The sequence below is a fragment of the Apiospora marii genome (assembly GCF_038362585.1).
Source record: "Apiospora marii strain CBS 49790 chromosome Unknown utg000011l_segment0_segment0, whole genome shotgun sequence".
NCBI classification, from domain to species: domain Eukaryota; kingdom Fungi; phylum Ascomycota; class Sordariomycetes; order Amphisphaeriales; family Apiosporaceae; genus Apiospora; species Apiospora marii.
The window spans coordinates 2512035-2534613 of record NW_027117382.1 but is presented as its reverse complement, the minus strand read 5'-3'; the positions used below and the strand labels follow the sequence as shown (position 1 = coordinate 2534613).

The 22579-nt window shown below is 54.9% G+C and overlaps 9 protein-coding genes across 9 annotated transcripts; 3 read left to right on the top strand and 6 right to left on the bottom strand.

The window, feature by feature from the left end:
• Nucleotides 1-808: 808 nt before the first annotated feature.
• Nucleotides 809-1854, top strand: PG985_013867 (uncharacterized protein; the record flags this gene model as incomplete). The annotated part of the gene is made up of 3 exons (XM_066833633.1): nucleotides 809-1072; nucleotides 1140-1154; nucleotides 1255-1854. The coding sequence occupies 3 exons, from the start codon at nucleotides 809-811 to the stop codon at nucleotides 1852-1854; spliced, it is 879 nt and encodes a 292-aa protein (XP_066678373.1).
• Nucleotides 1855-2740: 886 nt separating this feature from the next.
• On the bottom strand, nucleotides 2741-4684 carry PG985_013866 (uncharacterized protein; the record flags this gene model as incomplete). Its single annotated transcript, XM_066833632.1, has 5 exons — nucleotides 2741-3698; nucleotides 3750-4146; nucleotides 4206-4308; nucleotides 4374-4455; nucleotides 4542-4684. 5 exons carry the CDS (start codon nucleotides 4682-4684, stop codon nucleotides 2741-2743), a joined length of 1683 nt encoding a protein of 560 aa, XP_066678372.1.
• Nucleotides 4685-5509: 825 nt separating this feature from the next.
• Nucleotides 5510-5733, top strand: PG985_013865 (uncharacterized protein; the record flags this gene model as incomplete). The annotated part of the gene is made up of 2 exons (XM_066833631.1): nucleotides 5510-5602; nucleotides 5668-5733. The coding sequence occupies 2 exons, from the start codon at nucleotides 5510-5512 to the stop codon at nucleotides 5731-5733; spliced, it is 159 nt and encodes a 52-aa protein (XP_066678371.1).
• Nucleotides 5734-5981: 248 nt separating this feature from the next.
• PG985_013864 ((S)-coclaurine N-methyltransferase) lies at nucleotides 5982-7428 on the bottom strand (the record flags this gene model as incomplete). The annotated part of the gene is made up of 6 exons (XM_066833630.1): nucleotides 5982-6176; nucleotides 6243-6497; nucleotides 6562-6763; nucleotides 6876-6921; nucleotides 7028-7357; nucleotides 7425-7428. The coding sequence occupies 6 exons, from the start codon at nucleotides 7426-7428 to the stop codon at nucleotides 5982-5984; spliced, it is 1032 nt and encodes a 343-aa protein (XP_066678370.1).
• Nucleotides 7429-8041: 613 nt separating this feature from the next.
• On the bottom strand, nucleotides 8042-9646 carry PG985_013863 (mRNA splicing protein SAD1; the record flags this gene model as incomplete). The annotated part of the gene is made up of 1 exon (XM_066833629.1): nucleotides 8042-9646. The coding sequence occupies one exon, from the start codon at nucleotides 9644-9646 to the stop codon at nucleotides 8042-8044; it is 1605 nt and encodes a 534-aa protein (XP_066678369.1).
• Nucleotides 9647-10090: 444 nt separating this feature from the next.
• PG985_013862 (uncharacterized protein) lies at nucleotides 10091-11470 on the bottom strand (the record flags this gene model as incomplete). Its single annotated transcript, XM_066833628.1, has 1 exon — nucleotides 10091-11470. The coding sequence occupies one exon, from the start codon at nucleotides 11468-11470 to the stop codon at nucleotides 10091-10093; it is 1380 nt and encodes a 459-aa protein (XP_066678368.1).
• Nucleotides 11471-12045: 575 nt separating this feature from the next.
• On the bottom strand, nucleotides 12046-14751 carry PG985_013861 (uncharacterized protein; the record flags this gene model as incomplete). Its single annotated transcript, XM_066833627.1, has 1 exon — nucleotides 12046-14751. The coding sequence occupies one exon, from the start codon at nucleotides 14749-14751 to the stop codon at nucleotides 12046-12048; it is 2706 nt and encodes a 901-aa protein (XP_066678367.1).
• A 461-nt stretch (nucleotides 14752-15212) lies between these two features.
• PG985_013860 (uncharacterized protein) lies at nucleotides 15213-17348 on the top strand (the record flags this gene model as incomplete). Its single annotated transcript, XM_066833626.1, has 4 exons — nucleotides 15213-15248; nucleotides 15312-15653; nucleotides 15714-15880; nucleotides 15938-17348. The coding sequence occupies 4 exons, from the start codon at nucleotides 15213-15215 to the stop codon at nucleotides 17346-17348; spliced, it is 1956 nt and encodes a 651-aa protein (XP_066678366.1).
• A 1099-nt stretch (nucleotides 17349-18447) lies between these two features.
• PG985_013859 (GAS2 domain-containing protein) lies at nucleotides 18448-21291 on the bottom strand (the record flags this gene model as incomplete). The annotated part of the gene is made up of 1 exon (XM_066833625.1): nucleotides 18448-21291. The coding sequence occupies one exon, from the start codon at nucleotides 21289-21291 to the stop codon at nucleotides 18448-18450; it is 2844 nt and encodes a 947-aa protein (XP_066678365.1).
• Between the last annotated feature and the right edge of the window lie 1288 nt (nucleotides 21292-22579).

The window sequence follows — 22579 nt, the reverse complement described above, 5'->3', positions numbered from 1 at the left end:
GGAATATCATCTCACTCTTGCTGATGGATTTGATTGAGGGCATTCAACAAGACAATTCGGACCATTCCCTCGAAAACTTTTGAGATACGGGAGTAGAGACTTTGTATCTTTTGGCTTTGTGTCTCGCCATTGATGCTATTTGACGTCTACCTCCATGCCTCTGCCAGGGCCCCCCATATCCAGCATGCATGCAATGCAGAAAGACATCATCATTGATGGACACAACCCGAGCACTCCATCAGCCTCTGATTATTCCACCTGCACCACGTACTGTGATTTGGTGTCCGACTGCCCCACCGCCGAAAATAAAGTAAAGTGGGACGGGCCATCGTTCCAATTTGTCCTTTCCCTTTGAAGCTTAAAGTAAATAACGACCCTTGCAATGTACGGGAGGTAGGGGGGCTGCAACTCCGACGGCCACTGGCAAATCACCTGCAGGCAAGCGGCTTGAGGCAAGGGCGTACCCATATGTTACATTGAGCAGGGACGGACGGGTACAACCACCAATTGATGAAGTTGTCACTTGTTTGAGGGTTGGAAGCATATCGATGCAGCCTCATCCCGTCCATTGATATCAAGCAACGCCCATATCACATCGCTCACTTGGTATATCCATCCATTCGTTTGTTAACTCGATCCCCAAGGAACTGGCTCCAATTGTCTCAAATCCCCTAGCTCTTCGTTTGATGGGCAGAGAGGAACTCTCATTTTCCCTCACATGACGCCCATATAGACTCTTTACTACTCACAAGCGCCGCCGCCCATGACCCGCCGCCTGTAGGAAGGAGAGGGACGACTGAGAGCCATCATGATGGAGTATTTAAAGATTCTCCAGTCCGCCGCGCAGGAGCTACCTCCGGTGGTCGCCCGCCTCTATAGAGCATCGGTGACTATGTACGGCTACCTCAGCGCCGCATTCTACTGGGCTACGGTCCCGCTGCGCTATCCGGCCTACTATGCCTACGCGCTGGCCTCGCGGGTCATATCGATACTCCTGTCGCCGCTGTGGTTTACCTGGAGGTGTTTCTCGGGCGCGGCGCTGATGGTGGTGAACTTCCTTTCTGCGCTTAGGGTATGCCTCCATTTCACTGCCCCCATCCTCGAGATTTGGAGCCGATTGCTAACATGATGATTGATAGCTTCTCTTCAACTTTGTAAGTATCCCTGGCACAGGCGGCGCGATTCTGGCCCCTACGTTACTGCCTTACAGCCCCTTGGTATAGTCACGTGAGATTAACCATGCCCGGACATTAGTTTACTTGCGCCATCATCGTCGGCCTGGTCGCCGCGCTCATGATTCATGGCATATCACGCCTCATCACCATGGTGCTTAGTGTGCACCCGTCGCAACAGCAGAAGACAATGGTGAAACAAGAAGCAGCAGAGCCACAATCGCAAACACGGCGCTTCCCACCAACGCCAAGCGGCAACAGGACACCGCAACAGCAGCAGCAGACTCCACCGCCGTTATATGATGACGACGACCTGGACGGCGATGACTTCTACCACGTCGAAGGCAACGACGGCGACGGCGAGAGCCTAGCCGGAAGCGCTACCGGGGCAGCCGGTGGCCGCCGCGTCCTGTCGGAGCTGGGTGGTACTACCACCACCTCCAGCGAGAGTGCCTTCAACAACCCAAACGCCTCGTCGTCGCGGAGGAGAGGAGGGGGACGGGCTCAGAGCTCGTCTTCTTCTCCCGCCCTCAGCTTCGGGGGCAACGACATGTACACGCGCGACTGGCGTTCGCTGAGCAGCAACATGAAGTCCAACGCCGGGTCGCGCCGGGGCGGCTCTATTAGAAGCCTGCTGGCCCAGACGATCCATGAAGAGAGCAGCGAGAGCGATTCACTGTAGAACAGGAAGCGGGCGGAGCCATAAAGCGAGCGTAACAACAACAAGCACACAACTAGTATAGACTTGAGGGTGGCGCAGGCCAAGGCTGGTTTTTTATTTTATTTGTCTGGGTAATTAGATAGGTTTAGGGGGGCATTGCTTTTTGCACCACTTCCAACGTAGCATGCACGGAGTTCACGGGAGGGTTGGGGTAATGTCTGGACCAAGAGCGTGATAGGAAGGCTTAATGAAATTTCATCTTGCCCTGGAACTGGCATATGGGCTTCCATGATTCTAAGTTCATTATTTTGCGTCTCTCGGTACCTATAAACAATGCATGGCTCGCTGGCTATCTCCTGATTCATCGCTGCTGGCCTGAACAACATCGTCGCCCAGCGTTGAAGCAGGTCCTTTTTCAAACGGAGTCAGATATCTCAGTAGACTATTATAAAGGATCTTCATCTCCCTGCTCGGTCGGGGTACTTTCCGCTTCCTTCAGCTCGGCTAAGGCTAAGGTAAGGTGGCGTTGTAATGGACCTATGAGGTCTTCCTGATCCTCTACGCCCGGCCGATGACTGACTTGTGGGTGAGGGATATCAGTCTCCTGCTCCTGTTCCCGAATCCGAGGACTTTGCTGTTGAGAATGCGAATCATCACGCTGTAGGTTAGACGGACCACCGTCCTCTTGATCATCCGAATCATCATACTGTAGGGAAGACGGACCACTGTCCTTTTGATCATCCAGATCATCATACTGTCGATGACACGGATCATCTGTCGGTGGGTTATACGGCGAACTACCACCCTATCGGTATTGATGCGTACCACCATTTGGCGGGTAATACGGATCATCATCCCGTGGGTGAGACGGCGGACCACCCACCCGTGGGGTCTGTCGATCACGATACTATCGGCGATACATATCCCGATCACGGGGAGATCGACTCCTACTACGAGTCCTGCTCGCCCGGCTCCGGTCATCGTAGTCTCTCATGCGGTCACGCTCACGGTCCCACTCTGGAGGCCGGCGATCGTCAAAATCGTCCCGTCTCCGGCGGTCGTCTCGTGGAGGACGGTAGTCTCGACCGTCTCTAGGTGGCCTCTCGTCTCTTCCTCCCATTCTGTGGCTGGGAATATACGTATCGACGTCTGGTCTGCTAGGTGGTGCACCTCGTCGGTGAGGTACAGGCGGTCGGTCACGATGGTCCCTATCGTTATGATCCCAACCATTCTCAGGCGGCGGGGGCCTCGGTGGTAGTCGAGTATCAGGGGGTGGATGATCTCGGTCTCGGTCTCTAGCCCACGCAGGTCTTCTGTTCTCCGGGGGGCCATTGCGGTGTCCGCCGTTTTGGTTCGGTGGGTGGCGGCCACCGTTTGCACGACCACCTGGCGGCCCATACCCATCACCACTGCTGAAACCTTGGTGATTACCATGAAATCCTCCGTCGCCCACAGCACCGCCCTTAGGAGCAGGTGGCAGAGCCGCCTTACGGTCTGGGTACTTCCTACGATCCAGTTCGTGGCTATCCTCGTATGTGGGTATGTCGCCAGGCTGAGCGGGAAGAGGCGCAGTGGTGAAATACGGATGTTGCAGAGCGTCAACGGCGTTTATTCGGCTCCGCCAATCCAGCTTGAGCAGCTCCTTGAGTAGTGAAACGGCCAAAACCCCATGTTGGCTGAATTTGTGCGTGAGGTTGCCCCGACTAGGGGGAGGCTGCAGGTTCTGTCCTCCCGGCAACTGTTTCCAGCCTGGCATCGTCTGCTCTGTAGGAGATCCCACCAGGTCGAATATTATCACAAGTTGATGGGTGTCGCTTTCTCCGGCTAAAATTGGCTTACCAACTAGCATCTCCCCGAAAACGCAGCTGTACTGGTGATTAGAATGCGACGTTGACAAACGTTGAGGAAAGACTTACCCAACACCCCAAAGGTCGATAGCGGTGGTGTACTTCCGAAGGTGCATGAGCAACTCGGGAGGCCGATACCATCTGGTGACAACCAAGGCAGTATATTCTCGCTTCGACTCTCCTCCTCCCCCACCCGGCTGAGGCGTGGTGCCGTCGTAGTGTCTGGCCAGACCGAAATCGGCAATCTGGAGGATACCTCTGTTGTTGATCAAGAGATTGGCAGCCTTCATATCTCGGTGTAGAATATGGGCCTCGTGGAGGTATTGCAAGCCCTGGAGCAGCTGCTTCAGATAGCACTTGATCTGTGGAACGGTAAAGGTGACTGAGGGGTTGTCAAGCAAGCCGGAGAGATCGTGGTCCATATAAGGCGTCACCATGTACATGATGGGTCGTTTTCTCTTGTCCGCTGAAGAATGTGTCAGCTCATGCTTGACGCGCCGCAGGGCACAGATGCATTCAACTTACTAGCCTTGCTGTGATGCTCGACCGCCATGTCCTCGAGGCTCAGGACGTTTCGATGTGACAGCAACTTGAGAAGCTTAATTTCGCGGAGGGCAGTGATTGGGAACTGAGCAGATAGTTAGCGATCAGCCATTGGCAAACCCTCTTCTCGTCGCAAATGTGATCACTCACGCCATCTTTCTCGTTATGCATAATGATCTTCTTAAGTGCAACCAGACTGCCTGACTTCTTCGATCTCGCCTTGTGGACCTCGCTGCGTAGAGAGATTCGCATTAGTATCAAAGCCATTGGCATGCGTCGTGAACGTGTTGAACTCGACATGAGAACATGCAAACTCACCCGAAGGTACCCTCGCCGAGCTTGCCCAGCAGCTCGTAGTCTGTTATCCTAGAACATCCTACATAGCTGTCCCTGGACCGCTGGTGTTGTTTGGCGAAGGACACTGGCGAGAACGGCGGCGCGCCATTACCGCTGGAAGACATTTCTTCCCCGGATGCTCGCGTAGGTATGAACGTTTGCTTCGGAGCGCTTTGAAGAAGGTTGCGACGCGACAATGGCAGGCGACACGGTCGTGGTAGAGGGCGGCTGGGGGACAATGGGAGGTAGATGGATCGGTGGGAAACGTAGTCCGTCTGATCACGATGTTTGCGACTGGATAAATGATGAAGCTGTCATCTCAACTGATGAGGAAATGGCCAACATTTAAGAGGATCCTGGCACGTTGACCGTGGAGGAAAAGAAAGAAAAGAGGAGGCAGGTGCAAATTTCAAGCGACGAATGGGTAAGTGAGTAGGTTATTGTTCAAGCTGCAAAGGTAAGTAGAGATGGTGATTCCATTGTTGAAATAACTTTGGAAATGTAAGGCAGGTCGGTTCAATAACAGGGCTGGCCAGTGGACTCTGCACTGCGACTGCAGCGGCTGCTCCAGTTGCTCCAGCGCGAGTAGCTTGTCGATAGGCGGCTTGAACTTCCCTTATCGATCAAATCCTACCTAAACTTGCAGTGGCTCAAGCTGCGCGGCTTGGCACACCTGCGTCCTGGCGCGCGACCTCAATTTCTTAACCCCGACTGCCCGACGCCCGTCCAGTTGCCGTCCAACGTCCGTGCGCCTTCAATCAGCCCAGTGCATCACCAACCATCAAAGCTCCGTCGAATTGAAGGTCGTCGGCGACAAAACATCTCCCATTCTCTACCACACGAACCCTCTGACACCGCAACAACGACCACCCCGTACGGCCAGCCCCCACGTCTCTCTGTAAACCCGATTTAAAGCTGACCAGAGTGGGCGCACGCAGAATACAGTCACAATGGCAGGCGGTCCCGGCGGTCCTATTAAGCCTCATGTTCCGGGCATCTACCGGTTCGCAGCCACTGGCCTCGGCGCCAGCATGTGGTTCTTCGTAAGGCGCCCAATTGAGCGTCATATTTGCCATGAGGCCTTTTGCTAATGCTCTCTATCCTGTAGCTGATGTACCGGGCGAAGAAGGATGGCCCCGTCTTGATGGGCTGGAAGCACCCTTGGGATCACTAGAGCACCAATTGGAAGGGACATTTGGACGACGAGGGGGACCATAGAACCATGGAAATACCCGAATACAAAACAATCGATTGAAGAATCGGCAACAAGCATACGCGAGCGACATGGCAAATATATGAAATGCGGCCCGGGAGGTGCCCATCCATCGATTGAGAGACTACCTAGATCGGCCCAGACGGTTACTATTGCGCCTCTATGAATACATGTGCTACACGCTATCTACGGCGTTACCCCCTTTAAGATCATGCCTTGGGCTTCTCGAATAGGTAGTGGTTCACACCCCAGGTATCGCCGTCCTCGTACGCGAACAACTCCGAGCATGCCATGTAGAAGATCTGCCATCTGTTCCACCAAGTGGTGGCCTTGTCCTCGCCATACGTCTCAATCAGGTGCGGCCACAGCTTCTGCTTGTTGGCCCACATATTGGCCAGCCAGTGCTAAAGGGGTGATACCATCAGATTAGTACAGATACAAAGGGTGATATGAAGTGGGTAGTAGCTTACCTCGCAGGTCTTCGAGTAATGCATCCCGTTCACCCACCACTGCTTCTCAATATTCAGGTCCCTCTGGAAGTAGAGTAGCAGATCGGCGGACGGCATTGTGCCGCCAGTGAAGAAGTGTGTCGTCATCCAGCCGCTCTCAAAGTCGTAGGGTGTATCCTTGTGGGCAAAGATGTGCACAAAGAGCTTACCACCCTTCTTCAGTGCTCTTGCGCACTTCGCCATCAACTGTTCGTAGTTCTTCATGTGCTCGAACATCTAAGTAGTAGTCTTGTGTTAGCCAGGCTGTCTTGTATACTTTTGTGTGTATCAAAGATCATACCTCGATGGAGACGATTCTGTCGAAGCTTTCCTTAAACTCGTAGTCGGCGACATCGCCCGTGATGACGGTCAGGTTCTTGAGGCCCTTCTCCTTAGCCTGGGCGTCAATGTACTCCTTCTGCGTCTTGGAGTTCGAAAAGGCCGTAACCTTGCTCTTGGGCAACATCTCGGCGTAGTAGAGTGCACCAGAGCCCCAACCGCATCTACGATATATTATCAGCGTATGTTCATGTCATTAAGCACAGCTATCTTGTTCATAAGAAGCTCATATTCAAGTTTTAGAATTTGTACGGGCGAATTCATGTGCAAACTTACCCCAAGTCCAGAATACTCATGCCGTCCTCAAGCTGAGCCTTGTCCACTGAGCACAGATATATCGAGTTAGCCAACTATCCTCTGCCTATCCCAACGGACAAAGTAGACATGTAATCGAAAAACCCAGAAGTGGACGAGAACGTAATACTCACAATAACTCCGCAACATCGCCACCTCCGCCATCCCCAGCGACTCCGACCCCTTCTCGTACAGGCAAGCGCTGTACTTCATGCGCGGCCCCAGCATGCACTCGAGCACCCCCGTGCCGACCTCGTAGTGCTGCTCGTTGGCGGTGGCGGTCTCGACGGCGATGGGCCGCGTGCGTAGCAGCTCCAGGTACGCCATCTTGCGCTCGCAGGCCGCGGCCTGCGACTCCGTCGCGATCTCGGCAATCCGCTGCGCCAGCTGCATCCGGATGCCCCGCCGGATCACAAAGTGCGGCAACACGCCGCGGTCGAGGATGGCGTCGAGCGGTAGGTAATCTATTACGACGGGATGTGAGTTGATAGGGTACGTCAATGGTCTACCTATTATGTTGATGCGGCTTACCCATTGTCTGTGGTCGTAGTTGTGGTGACGTAGTAGTTCTTGTAGGACTTTCTGTGAATCAGGCAAGAGATCAAGTATTAAAGATAGCTTTGATTCCCTCGGTAACACGGCCGGATTAAATGTGACCCAGACTTATACAGAGGTTCGCTTGGCTTTATGTATCACGAAAAAAAGAGCAGGGCGGCTCGTCGTGGCGTACGTTGATCAAAGAACGTAGCTTCCTAAGGTATGGTGCGTTTCATTTGAGTGGGTGAGGCCATGTACATCAGTGTCATAGCGTGAAGCATGCATACTACTAGCCAAATGTGTAACATACATGCTACCCCCTTCCCCTAGGTAGGCGATAAAAAAGCGAACCCGTCATTTCTTAGGCAGCGCTCGCGATGTTTGTATATGCCAAGCATTGCTATAGAGCTATAACTTGATTATGAATGACTCGATTGGGGGCCAGAGACGCTATAGTCTTCCTACTCTACCCAATGACTGGAAATCATCAAGGGCCATGCACCTCGCCATAATTATACTCCTACAAGCAATCTGGTCTTTAGAAAATACAAAATGCCTATGCATTCTATGAAGGAGTTTCCCTCCCTTTTTTTCGGTAGTGCGCATGCAAATTACGCCTTGCCTTTGCCCTTGGGCGTCCGCCTCCTCTCCCAGACCTGTAGATACGTCTCTCCCAAATAAAGCAGCTCCCGCTGCGTGTCCTCGACGAAAAGGTCCTGGCAAGTAACCCACTGGTCCCGGCCCTTGTCGCGCAGCTGCACCTTCCACGTCTTCTTCTCCTCGGCCGTGTCGGCCACGTCCTCCTTGGCGCGAATCGCCTCGTGCACCACGTTAGCCACCAGGTCGTACCAGATCGGCTCGCCCGGCGGGTGCTCGGCCGGGTTGGGCTCGACGTAGGGGGACACGTCGAGGTTCCTGGCGTCGAACGTGACAATGGTCGGGTTACGCTCCGACACAAACTTGTTCGTCGAGAAGCGTTTCACGTGGAACACCAGGTACGGCGGCAGCGGGTGCATCAGCCGGTACCGTTTCCGTTGCGCGTGCTGTTCTTGCGCCGTCCTGCCGTCGTACTTGGACAAGATCCGGGTGAGCGGCACTTGGGGAATGATATTGCGGTCCATCTCGTCTTGGAACAGAGGTGCAGCCGGCAAGTCCAGCGTCAGCAGGAGGAAGCGGTTGATGTCGACCTTGACCTCCGCCGAGTCCTCGAACCGCAAGCGATCGCCCGCGTCTGCCTTTGCCGTAATCGCCTGCGACTCGACCTTGAGCTTGCCCTGGAAAATGCGTTGGACAATGCTGCTCCCCGGTTTCGTCTTGCTTCCGCCCAGGCCCAGATGAAGGTTGTTTAGGAACCACGACAGGAACTCGACGGGGTCGGACTGGACTGTCAAGGTAAAGCGTTTGCTCGACCGCAGCGAGATCTCCTGGAGCAGCTCGTGCGGCGAGACGTGGTTCTTGAACGCGCGGGGGTTCCAAATCTTCCGGAAGAGGATGGCGCATCGCTTGACCAGCTCGGACCGCGCCGAGACGTCCTCGAGCAGCAGGAAATTGCGTAGTGGCGTTATATGCGACAGGGCCTGCACCACGACATTGAGGTAGTCGTTCTCCTTGATGTTGTTCATTCCCACGTAGCCGGGCGTGTATTCCTTCCCACCAAGGGTCCGCGCGGACTTGGGCTTGCGGTCCAGCTCCATCACCTCTTGTTTCGTGTATCGGGGATCCGAGACGTATTTTATGTCGTCGAGCGATTTGCTCTTGACCTCGTAGCCCTCCGGCAGGACGTACACCTTTTGTGATTCCATGTTAATGAAGACGTGATGGCCCTCGTCCAGCGCATGGAAGTACGCATGCGACTTGGGCCCACGGCCCTGGAAGTAGCGGCCGCATACTAGGCAGGCGTAGATGTTGATATTCGACAGGCTGATGGAGCACAGCTTCTCGAAGTCGAAGTCGAGGACGTTTCGGTCTATCGTGTCGAGGTATAAGTCGTCGTATCCTTCTGTCGGTGCCGCCTGCCTGATCGGGGCTTTTATAGGGGTATCATCCTCGTCCTCGAACTCATCGTCTCCTGCTGTGTTGTCGTGTTCGGTAGGCGTTGCGCCATTGCCGTTCATGTCCCAATCGGCAGGTCCATCGTCTATGCGGGACTTCTTCGAAGCAGGCGATGCAACGCCTGATGTGTCCTCCAAGGCCTCGGAAGCGAAACGTTTTGACATTTTTGATGGCGGTGGTCGCAAAGTTGGGAGGTCTAACAATTCCGCAAGGCTGCAGCAACCAGAAGTTCACGGTTCAGTCAATAAATCCAAGCTTCGCTATCCCAACACCCCACTTAACTATTCGCACCACCGTAGCAACAGAACCCCTCCAAGAGTGAAGTACCTACTTCAGATTGAGGATATGAATGAGTTTGCAGTAGGTGTTGAAAACAAAGGACATCAATCCATTACTTTTGATGTTTTCAGTTGGCTTCTTTTTACAGTGATGGGCTTATTTTACCACCACAGCTACCTCTATACATCTTGCTCCTTCTTGTACACAAGGGAAATGGAATTTGGACGTGAAATTCATATGGTTTGAAAGGGTCTTTCCTTCTCATCTATTAATCTGTCTCGAGACTTATTCTATTATAGTGTTGGGTATCATAGGTGGTGTTTGTTCCGTCATAAAATCGTGTTATCTCTCTCTTCCTCCCTCAGCGTTTCGCCACTTGCCTCAACCTGGAGCTCTTGGCAGGCGTCGCCGCACTCTGTCCAAAGGGAGTCTTCGGCGTGCGGCCTCCGCTGCCCCCTATCTTGCCCCCATAGACGCTGGGCGGCCGGCGTCAGACCCCCGCCGACTCTAGGACTGCTCGGGAATTTGGGTACGGGCGTCCGGTCTACCTTGCCCGTCATGCCGTGCATGGCCGAGGATCGCTTCGATGCCGAGATCCTGTCGACCATGCGGTGGTGAAGCGCTTCCCGGCTGCTCTTTTCTGCGATTGTAAAGGGATTGGGCGTGGCATCTCCGGGCCCCAGATCGATGATGGGTGCAGATGGGGGTGCGTATGCCGGCTCCTCGTCGTCCACGAATGCGTATCCATTGACCCGCGGAGTTTCGTTTCCTGCTGTTGTCGACCCTGCCTGGCTTCCGGAGCGTTTGCCGGCTATGGCGTCCCGGATGGCTGATATTGATGGTTCGTCTGATACCACAGAGGCATCGTCGCTGATCTCGGCTGGAGGTGGCAGCCTTGTGTTCAAGTAGTTCACGGCCTTGGGTTCCGCTTTTGATGTCGCTTCTGCCCTCTGTGCCACCGTTTCCAGCGAGTCTTCTATGCCTTCCGGGGTGAACATCATGTTGTTCTTGGGGACGAATTTCCAAGTCTCCGCCTGTGCCGGCCTCTCGTCTCGGTCTTTAATCGCCAGTCTGCCCTCCTTGCTGTGACCGTCGTCTACCAGGCCTCTGGTCTCAGCCAGCTTCATTTCAACCTGCTTCTGTGCTATCTGCATCTTGGACGGCAGCTTGTTTCCCGTCCACATCCAGGCGTACTTCTCGACTCGCTTCGCGTTCTGCCTGTCCAGCAGCTTGTAAAAGCTCTCGTTATCCTCGCTCGTGTATTTGGATTGAAAGGTCCCCAGGCTCATATTCGTATCCACTTCAGGCTTTTCTTCGACGGTGGTCGTAACTGTTGATGCCGAAATGGAGGACGGTGTATCACCAGCGTAGCTTTGGGGTGTTGCGGCGCCTTGGGCGAGTGGTGCGAGCGATGTGCCCCTTCGCGCCTTGTGTCGCCCGGGAGTCATGACCTTCTGCAAACGGCGGCCAGCACTGGAGATCCATTCTTTGTCCTTGGACTCTAGGGCGTCGAGGTATTCCTGTTGTGTTTCGCTCTCGAGCAAGCCGGGGAAGAAATCTCGGGCGATGATCTGCGAGAGGGCATCGGTATAGGTATCTTCGTCGAGGATCTTTTTCGGTCTCTTGATGCGTTTGGGCGCTGGAGGTGGAGGCATCAACTCCATTTCTGCCCTCTTGCGGACAAGCGCAGTCGTCTTGTGGGATTCCATGATGTCTGTTGTTGGATGTTGTAGAGATCGTGCATGAAAATGAGGCTCAATCAGCTTACATGGATGAACAAGCGCTTGGTAATGGAGGTGGACTCTTAGTAGTAGGTAGTTGATTGATGCCTGTCGGGGGGCTACTTATGGGGTCGAATTTTAGAGGTGCCGGAGGTACCCATGTACTTGCCTTAAATCCGCAAACATCAATCCCCCTGACAGAGGTTTGGAACCGTAAATTCCTATCAATATCAATACAAACCGACACCAGGTGCCCCCTAAACTCTAATAACATACCCGAAAAGCCTGCCGCTGTACTACTAGAATTTGTTCCGTATTATATAGAGCTGGGAGCCGAATTAGATTGTTCTACTCGGCCCGGTCGCATACATTACCTGATGATTTCAAATCAAGGACCAAGTCAGACAAGTAGATGCCTAGGACCGACCCAGCTTAGGCACATGGCTTTGAAAAGGACATGAGCACAGGTCCAGTATTCTAGCAGGACGACGTTCAAAACAATGAATCAAAGTAGGCAGATAAATTCTTCTATTTTCACCTAAATCGCCATGTACTCGCGCTCTCTATGTCATGATTACATCCACCTCGGCCCCCTCGACGGGCCCCAAGCTCGGTGCAAGAGTGTCCATCTCCTGCAGGGTATACTCCACCAAGTAGCTCTCGTCCACCAGCTCCTCCATGCGCTTGTAGTGCCTCTCGGTATACACTTTCAGCGCGTTGAGCACCTCCTTCAGGCTCTTTTGGCCCCTGGCTCCCTTCACCGACAGGCTCGAGAAGCGGGCGGCGGGGTAGCTCCGGACGAGCGCCCAGAGTATGCGTTGGGCCACCGGTGCTGTTCGCGCGTTGGTGTTCCAGTCTCGCAACCTCAGCAGCAGCAGGAAGATCTGCTCGTCTGAAAGGTTGGCGATGACATGATCGACGGCCTTGAGACCCGTCAGGCTGCCCTCGTCTGGCGTGTTGGTCTTCACAACAGCGGTGAAGAGCGACAGCAGACGGCCGGGGTGGTTGAGCTGAAGTGCCAATGTGATGGCTTCTCGGTAAGAACCGTGGCGAATATGGTTCTGCAGCTCCTGCTCCTGCTCGACCATCTTCAGCTGCTCTTCATTTGCAGCTTCCTGGGTCTCGGCAGAGGTGTCGTTCCAGAATGTGACAGTTGAGTCACCACTACCAGACACAAGCGTGTTGGTTTCCGGCTGGACCGCAAGCGCCCACACACGGTCCTCGTGGTTGTCCAGCGTGCATTCAGTCTCACCACTGTTGGCATCCCAGACCTTCACTAGACCGTCTCCTCCTGCACTGGCGAACGTAAGAGGCTTCTTGCCACGCTCTTCTCCCTCAGGTATTTTAAGCCACACGACCTTCAACACGCTGTTTGTGTGACCTTCGAAAGTGCGTATGCAGGTATAATCGGTCAGACTCCACAACTTGATAGTCTTGTCACCGGCACCAGTGAGGACAACACCCTTGCCGGAGACCGACCCCTGCTCGCCCTGAATAGAGGGTGTGCTGGCAGGGGCAAAACTAACTGACCAAACACCACGCTTATGTCCACGTAGAATTCCTTGAACCTCACCCTCGTGTGTCGCCCAGATCTTGACTGTACGGTCTTGGGATGCCGAGGCAAACAGTTGCGATGTCGGGTTGACGTCGATGGCGTTGATGTCTTTGTCGTGGGATTTACGAGTGTAAGCAGCACGCAGGTTCTTCTGCTCCGACTGTGCCTCTCTGGGGATTTCCCATTTCTTGATCGTTTGATCTTGAGAACCGGTAATCAGGAAAGCCGGCGGGTTGTTCAGGGGATCGGCGTAGGCCTTGGAGCCCTCTGCTGGCTTTGCTCGAGGCAATGCGACGGCACCAATCGACTCGGCGTGCCCAGAGAATACAGCATGGCATGTGTAAGAGTTGTTTGCCGGGTCGATACGCCAGAGGCGCGCAGTGTTATCCTTGGCTCCAGTGGCGACCCAATGACCAGACCAATCGACATCCAGAGAGATGATGATCTCCTCGTGGCCTTTCAGTAGAGCAATGTCCTGGCCAAAGTACTCGGAAGAGACCAAAGCCTTGCTTCCAGCTTGCGCTTCTGTCACAGACACCAGGCGGATATCCTCCGAGTTTGTAGCCAATGCCAGCATAGAGTGGTCAGGCAGGAGGTAGCGGAGATCGATGATCTCATCGTGTGTGCCGGATATCCTGCGATACGCCGCAGGGATAGTAGAGGCTGTTTCTTTTGTGGGCAGCTCGAACAGAGCCAGTGTATGGTCCGCCTGTACGCAGAGTAGGAAGGGTAATTCGGGCCAATATATCGCACCCACGAACGACTCTGTCTCAGCCTTGGCAGTCTGCTCCTTTGTGAGCTCTCTGCCAGTATCTGTATCCCAATATCGTACGCAGCCGTTAGAGCCAGCGGTGTAGGTCACACTTCCGTCGCCAATGAAGCCGGCCGCCTCGACCAGCTCAAAAGAAGGCACGACTTTGCGAGCCTTCCACGACTTCGCATCCCACCACGTTATCGTCTTATCTCTTCCAGCTGTGACCAGAGCTTCCTGCTCTGGGGAATAATCGATCCCTTGTACATCTGACACATGGGAATCCAGGTTTGCGACGACGTTTCGTTTGTGTAGGTCCCAGACGCGGACTTTTCCATCCTGGCTTCCCGATGCGAGTCGGAACCTCGCAGTTGGTGAATCCTCTTCGTCCTCCGCTGCTTGCGATTTCCGGCGCTTCTTCTTGTCATCTTTCTTGCCATTCACCTCGGCTCCCTTCTTGGACCCAGCCGCGACCTCGAAGAAGTGTAGCGCCGACACCAGGACGCTGGGGCCGCGGAACGTATGCGTGACATAGCCTCCGACAATGTCCCACACCTTGATCGAGCCGTCCGTACCACCTGTTGCCAGCAAGGTGCTGGTTCGATCGACGGCGAGGACGAGGACTGGGGTGCCGTGGGGCTTGACCGACCGGAGCAGTTGCGCTGCGAATTCTTCGTCTGCGGTCGAGCGTTTGAGGGAGTATATGCGCATTGAGAGCGAGCGCGAGCACACAATCAAGTGGGATCCGGAAGGTGTCAACGTCAAAGTCGAGATGAACTCGCCGTCGCCCTCTACAGTGGCAAGGTGCTTGCCGGTCTTCAAATCGGTGAGTACAACATCTTCACCGAGGGTGGTAGCCAGCAAACGAGCGCTGTTGTCGAGCGCAAAGGCGCCACCGGTGAAAATTGGCCTTATGACCTCTGCGGCCTCGAAGGTCGTTTTAAAGGGCGATTTCCCGGACATTGTGCTGTTTTAGAGGCACGTCCTGCTGCTCTATTGCGAAGGGTGGTTGGTCTAAGCAAGTAGGCAATAGGCAGTTGATGCTACGGGCTGTTCTGCTGCTTGCTCTCAATAAATTTTTGGTTATCGATAAGAGCAGACATGCCGCCAGCCGCATCTTACAGGGGTCCGTCCTAGCTATCGAGCGCTAAGGATGCACTGTTACTCCACTGTAGTTGAGTATCCGCTCCATTGGTTCGCCCAATACTTTGAACACACCACATGCAAGCCTCCAAGTATATACCGATCCCCATCGCTACTGAACCATGCGAAAGGAATTGAAAAGGATGCGGTTCTATCAAAATTAGTCATAGGATTGCATACCAACATATTGAATCAGTCGGGATTGACTGCCCCCCAGCTTGGCGCCCTGATGGTCGAGAGTTGCTGATGCGAATGCCCCTGTTCCTCAACTTTGACTCAACATGGGCCGGCTGGGGCCACTGACTTCCCAGGCGCTGGTATATACACTCTGCCCCCTTACCAGCCGATTAAACTCTTCCATAGACTAACCAACATCGCAGGGCCGCTCGCCGTATGATGATGTCGTCATGGGAACTGGCGAGGCAGATCCTCGTGAGCCGTCACGGCAGTATGATGAAAAGGGCCGTGTAGTCAACCCGGAGACCAAGTCCGTCATCAAGAGCATGATCCGCGCCCACAACGAGGTCATGCATGTCATCGGCGTCGCGGAACCCGACGACCCCTCCGCCTCCGGATTTGCCGAGACGCGGGACACGGCGTCATCGCTGGTGCAGGACCAGCTGGAGTACGAGAATACTGTAGCGCATGCGCTGATTCCCGCTGGCCGCCTGTTGGCTGACATAGGCGTCTGGGCCATCGAAGGTGTGCGGCAAAGGTCTCTGGTAAGTATACTACGTCGGTGCTATATGGCACCATGAATCTTAGCTGAACCAATCGTCTAGGTATACAAACCGTACTGCCACATCGAGTTCACTCGGCTATGGCAATTCGAGTTGAGCCGCCGGTCCAACTCACAAATGGCGTTGACCGGTCTGCAAGCTTACCTACCTGCCAGAGCCTTGGAGTACTACTTCAAGTACGAGGCTGCGTTCGTACGTGGCAAGCCATGGTCAGTTGCGCCCTCTTCGGGTGTCTCCTATAGGCCTAAACGCTGACCCCCTCTTAGGCTCGTCAGCTGTCTCGTGTGGTGTAACTTCCATCTCGAAATATTTACTATACTTCAAAGGCTCGATCTTATTTCATCATCTACGTGGCTGCCCAGCCCCATGTTCTTCGTCCCCTTCAGCAGCGCATCCCCCTTTGCTGCCCCGCCCCGGTTGGAGACTGTCAACGCCTCCTCTGTCGCAGCCTGGACCGGCCAGCTTGCGGTCAACCTAGCCCCCTATGGCGCTTACTACCTAATGAAACGACTTATTTCCAGACTTGACCTGGGCACCACCATCTTCCGGCTCCTCCCCCGTCCGCACAACAATGGGTTCTTGCTCCGGGCTTCTGACTTGCGTGCGCCGCCACCACGACCGCCTCCGGAGAGCCACAACCCCGCAGTACCCGAATCGCCCACACTAGGGGCGGCCGACCGCGAGATCCGCCACGTGCGGAACCCGGATCAAGATGCTGCCACCCTCCAAGCCCTCGAAGGAGGAAACAACGCCGCCACCGCTGCCGCTGCTGCCACCGAGCAGGGCATAGCGCTCGGCGCGCTGCGGCGGCATAGCACTTTCTCGAACCGTGGAGCCAATACAAACTCTGGCAGTGCCGGCGCCGGCGGTTCTGGCGGTGCCGGTGACCAAGACTACGGCACGGACGAGGAGGACACCGACATGATCAACCCGACCCTCATCAGCTTCGACGTCGACACGAGTGAGACCACGGAGCCGCCCGCGGGCGTCTGGTCCGCCGAGCTGCGGCCCAGTTACAGCAACGGCCAGCCGAGCGGCGGAGGCGGCGGCGGCGGCGGCAATCCCGACAACCGCTCGTCCTGGGCCTCGTCGTCGGGCGGAAATGGCCTGGACAAAAAGCTATACATGGTCACCCCGTTAACCTTGCTGCCCACCACCCTGGCGGCCGACAACCTGTGCCGCTTCCTCGTCAACGTGGCCTGCTCCCCCATCGAGGCGCTAACCCTGCGCGCCATGGCGCGGGGCTTCATACAGAACGGCCGCGCCCTCGCCCAGCTCGACCTAATCTCATCCTCCGCGGCGGCGGCCGCGGCGACGGCGGGCGTAGACCTGCTGCTGCCCCTGAACCTCCGCGACTTCCTGTCTTGGCGCCGCCTCGGCAGCGCCCTCGCCCTCAACATGCTGCAGCTGCTCGTCAGCGCCGAGATCTGGACCTTCATGACGGTCGCGTCGCAGTCCTTCCACGTCAGCGAGGAGGTGTGGCGCGAGATGCGCGAGGAGGAAGAGGCCGAGGAGGCCGAGCAGGCCGAGGCGGAGCGCGAACGGGAGCGGGCGCTCGAGCGCGAGGTCCGTGATACGCGCGAGGCCCTGGCCCGGCGCCTGGCGGAGGAGGCGGAAGAGGAGGCGCGGCTGTCGAGGGGTCACGGTGGGGAGCAGGAAGAGCCGCCGGCAATATGAGAGGGTTTCCTTGGTGTGGTAAGAGCAGTGGGTAGTAAGTATTCGGGGCGCGGAGACTTTATGGGGAGGATCTATTCGTCGGTGGCCATTAGTGAGAGTGAAATGATAAGCCTTCAACCATAGGTAGTGGTTCGCTATATACATACCCCTTTCCAGATAGTCTCTTCAAATATATCCAATTTGTTATAAACTATCATTGTTCAATGCAGTTGAACAGTTAATCACAGAGAGCAGAACAGTCTCAATTGAACATGGTTAATTATAACATGCCTCACGCGCCAACATTAGAATGCCACTGAAGAAGAAGGGGTTGGAAAGGAGGTTAGGAGACTGAGGCGGGAAAAAAAAGAAGTGACCGCAGAGGGAATTGAACCCCCTTGCCTTTAAGTATAATATGAATAACAATACTACCGCTAGGCTACACCAGCCCGGTCAAGGGATCTCTGTGCCTTTACGGTATATAGACCCGTTGGTAAAGCAAGGCAGTGAGCGGATTTGTCTGCTTTTGAGTTCTATTGCTGGTGCTGGAGGTTTCCTGTCCTGGGCGAGGGAAAACTCAAAACAGGGGCTGACACGCTCTCACACGCCAACGTCCAAATTCCCCTCTTGAAGGCATGATCACTCTGCAGACATGGTTTCGATGCTATTGGCATAGTTGGTATTGATTTATTGTTTCTGTTGTTCAAGTTGAATCTGCTAAGATGGGGTATTGTGATAGACCAGACACAAGGGAAAAGGAGAAGAAAAAAGAAGTCGATCCTCTACAACAGCAGTAGAAAAGAACAACGAATCTTCGCACGCGAAAAAACGAGGATGGACTGACAAAAAGGCGAATAAAGGCCAGAACAGAAAAGACAAAAAAAAGGTAAAAGATGATCGCAGGTTATACTGCCGTAACCTCGTTTCAACACCAGCCCAATGCCTGTTTCCATGGACCAAAAACAAGAGCCAACCAGTCCCTTTCGCTTTCCCTTTTGCTACAATCAATTCCTCCATGATCATGATACTAAAAAGCAGGGGGTATACTTCGTTTCCGCATGCCAATAATGTTCCTCCGACAGCGAGTCCAGTTACTCCAAACGATACCGTTGCCTGCCCTTTATTGCGCCGGCTTCCTGAACAGCCGTTTTGTCCCTCCGACTCTGCCCAATTCGCCGAATTTTCCCTTCTTTTCCAGAGGTTCCTTCGAGGCCAGTAGCTCGCCACTAACTGAGCGGACTTTGCTCGTCACCTCCTCAACCCACGCCCGGCTCTCGTCGGTCAGCCTATCATCGGCTTTCTTGGGCTTAGGCCCGGACAGACCCAGCACGCTGTTATCCGCCTCTGTCGAGGACATGGAACGGCCCGACGCGCCTGACTCCGGCGTCGCGGCATCCTTGGTCACGGCTGACGCCGGTGTTTGGGGCTGCAACGACTTCCCAGACGGCCTGGTCTCACCGGCCATACTCCTTCTAGTCTTACGGATGGCGAGGGGCGTCATGGGTGTGTCGTGGGGGGTGGCTGTGGCCGTGCCTGGTCTACTAGCCGTGGCCGTTACCGGCCTACTAGGCGGGCTTGATCCAGCGTTCCGGCCAGACGACGTGGGCAAGTCCTTGACCTCAACCTTGCCTTCGCCCTGGGATCGTCGGCCGTGGTGGATGGCGTATTCCTTCAGGTACTCGCCCAGATCGGCCCAACCGCCGCCAACACGAACCATGACGCGCTCGCCGCTCTCGCCGACGCTGCGGATGAGGAGCTTCATGGGCGCTTCGCCAGAGGAGCGCGAGAGGAAGTAGGTCTGCGCATCCCGGCTGTTTCTGGATCGATGCCGAGACTCCTTGGCGGGCGCCAACAAGAACGAGGGGGTGCCCGCGCGAGATGACATGGACACGGTGGACATGGCCGAGCCGCTGCGGCCTCGGGACGGTTCCGAAAGCTTCAGCTTGGCACGGCCGCCCGGCAGATTAAGATCAGGTGGGTTGAGCTCAACCGTGGCCTCCCTTCTAGTGAACCGAATCTTATTCGGCAGCGACTTGAGGACTCCACGGATCTGGCGGTGCAAGTCAGACTCGTTGCTGGGTATCGAGTACCCGGGCGTAGAGTATCCAGGCGTATACATCTGACTGTGGTCGAAAGAGGACTCCATATCATAAACCCCAGACTCCAGAGGGCTTTTAGGGGGGGTGAAATTCTCAGGTGAGAGATCGCTCTGCTCTGGGTAGCTCATCGAATTCGAGCGGGGATTGTACCGCAGAGGGGGCGAGCCAGGGGGGCTCAGTGCGTCGCTCAATGGCTCATCCGGGTCGGGAAGACGCCCGAATTCACCGTAGGAACGGTTAGAGTTCATAGATTCCTGGCTTATCTTCCTAGGTGCGAATCTTGGCAGCTCGAGTTCCTGCTCTTCGTCTTCTTCAATGACTGATTCTAAATAAGAAAATTCGTTTTCGGGGTCCAGGGCTGCCATACGCGCAATGTGCGCTGGCGGCGCAAGCTGCTGCGATTGGTTGTTAGAAGCGAATGATTCCTCCCCCTCGACCATCTGGGAAGAGTCCAGGGGGTCCGAGGCTTCCGTCTTCGAGATGATAGGCAGCGATCTCGTTGCGATTCCGTAACCACCATCCGCCCCATCGTAGTCAAGACTGGCTTCTTCCGTCAAGTCGCGAAGCTCCTGTTGCCCATCAGTTGAAGCAATTCGTTTGCTCGGGGTATCATCGGGGCTGCTTCTTTCGCTGGCGAATAACGAGTGGTCGAACGGTGTAGGGGGTGACGAGTCGTCGATGCGGCGCATAGCTTCGTCGCGGTCTAGCACTGGGCTCGCTAATTGGATTTGAATCTCCGGCTGTGGCGTTTCTGGGGTTTGGAGCTGGAGCTGCTCAGCAGCTAGCCTGGTGGGGAAATCCCATTCGCCTTCGTGTACACGCCTTTCCGCCGTGATCGCCCATTCGGCATATTCTTTCTCAACAGCCTCCAAACGATCAAGCCATTCGTCGGGTAGTGTATCTTCGCTTCCTTCTAAGGCGTCCAGCATGAAGTCCATATCACGGCCCGGGTTCGCGACTTTCTTTTGAAGCACCTGATTCATCACTTCGTAATCTTTTCGCGGCAAGGGCAATCGCTTTCTTGCGGCCGGAGTACCCCTCGTTTCAGGGGCCGGTGACCCTCCAACGTCGATTGCGTTCCAACCTGCTTCTATCGCAACCTCGGCTTCCGATATTAGCGAGAGAACGATTGGCACTTTGCGCAAGACTATAAGGCGAATGCCCCAGATGTTCAGTAGTCTTGATAGCCTTGCGAGGTTGGGCAGGGCTTGTACAGTGATGGCGGTTATCACGGCTGACAAGTCCTCCATCTTGGTGAAAGACATGGCAGATGTGACGGAGAGGCCGGCATCCGAAAAGGGCGTGCCGGGTCGCGACATTGGCAGAACGTGATTGTGCAGGACATGCATCTTGATTTCCTCGATGTCCAAGGCCACCAATTCGCGTTGTATAATTTCAGTCCTGCTCTCATACGCAGCCACGTCGTCGGCTGGTAAGCTTCCCAGATATTCCGGTTCCGGGCTGTCCGAGGACTCTTTCGATTGTTCGTCGCCGGAGGATTCGAAGGGGTCTGATACCTTCCTTCTCTTAGAAGGCGGCATTTCAAAGCCGGCCGAAGGCGAGTCGGCTGGCCAGGGCCATGCGGTAAGTTCGTCCACCCAGTCATGGATTTTCCTCGAGGCTACGGCGGTCCTCATCGTAAAGGACTGCTCTGAGGCGGTGGCATTGTCGAGGCAGGTCTTCAAGGCGCCCTCGGGGGCCCGTAATGCCTCGACTGCGGACATTGGCGTTAGGCGTGCGAGTAGGTTGTCGCTTATGCGGTGTCGGGTTGGAGATCGCGACGTGGAACGAAGAGGGCGGCGCATGGCACCGCGCCCACCAGGGGGCGGAGTAGCCATGGAAGTGATCGCCCGGTGGTCGGACATAGTGGTATCTGTGTGTTAGTCGCGTTATGTGTTTGTTGGTTGTCGCACGTGGGAATGAGACATGGCCAGTCCCAGGTCGGTCCGCCGGAGATGATGGTGGGGGTGAAAGTTGAAAATGGGAGAAAAAGATCAACTGCATTCGCCCATCATGATCTGATTTGGGAGAGTTGGTCGTAGAAACATGCGCCGAGGGGGTTTTGGCTCAACGTCGTTTGCGCTTTCTCGTTCTCCCCCAGTTTTACGTGCGACCCGCCTGTCGCTTCCCCAAGCATGGAGTCCCTTTCGCGCGTGGGATGCCAGTGCTCGATTTGATGGATGCCGTGACACACAGGCTTTAGTCAGGTACTTTTGGCTGCAGCAATTACAAGGTGCGTCATCGGGTCCCCGAACAGCTGCAATAAATAAAATCGGTGGCAGGGAGGATGTCGCGCAACGCGGCAGACCGCAGCTCCAGTTGAAGTAGCTTTCAGGTGAAGCTAGAAGCTAGGGGGGCAATTGCGTTACGTCAGGCGTGCAGTCTTGTAATATCGTCGACCCCCGTTTGGTTTGAGGATTTGCGACTGGTGTCAGGTCGCGGGGAACTTCTGGTGGATGATGGCCCAAGCAGCACAGCCCGGGCAAAGACCAGTTTTTTCGTCTTTTATCAAAGCTCAAGAGAAGGACTGGAATAAAAAAAAAGAGGATTAAGGAAAGTAATGAATGATTGGGACTATGCAGGGCGGACGCGTCGACGGTTCAGCCAAGGCAAGAAGGGCGGAAATAATGAGCGAATAGGCGCAGTACGTTGGGAAGGATTGGTCAGTTGGGTTGTCTCAAAGATGGAGGACACACGTCAACTCGGTGCTGTTCAGCGGTGTATGCAAGGTAATGCAAGATTATGACTGGTATAATGTACTGCTGCCCAGTTACATCGAAGGAGAGTCAAAGAGAGAGAGGGAGGTTGGTTGACAAGAGCTGCAGAGCTGTCGTGCTGGCGCGAGTAACGATCGGAATCGTGCAATGAGAGCCGGGGAATTAGATGGAACTTCCTCCACTGTGCTGCTGCGTATGCTGGCGTGTTGAGCATGAATTGGCAAGATCGTGGGCGGCGACGATCCGGTTGGTAGCTCTTCTTTTTGCTCGCTCCTTTGGAGCTGCGCGTTCTCGCCTAACCCTAACGCCGAATAGAAATGATGCAAAATACAGGTAGAAACAAAGACGGGAAACAACAGGAGTAGAATCAGATTGGATTGGACCGGCTGACCATTACCACATGTTTGGAGCCTCCTTATGTCGCAAATTGGCAAGA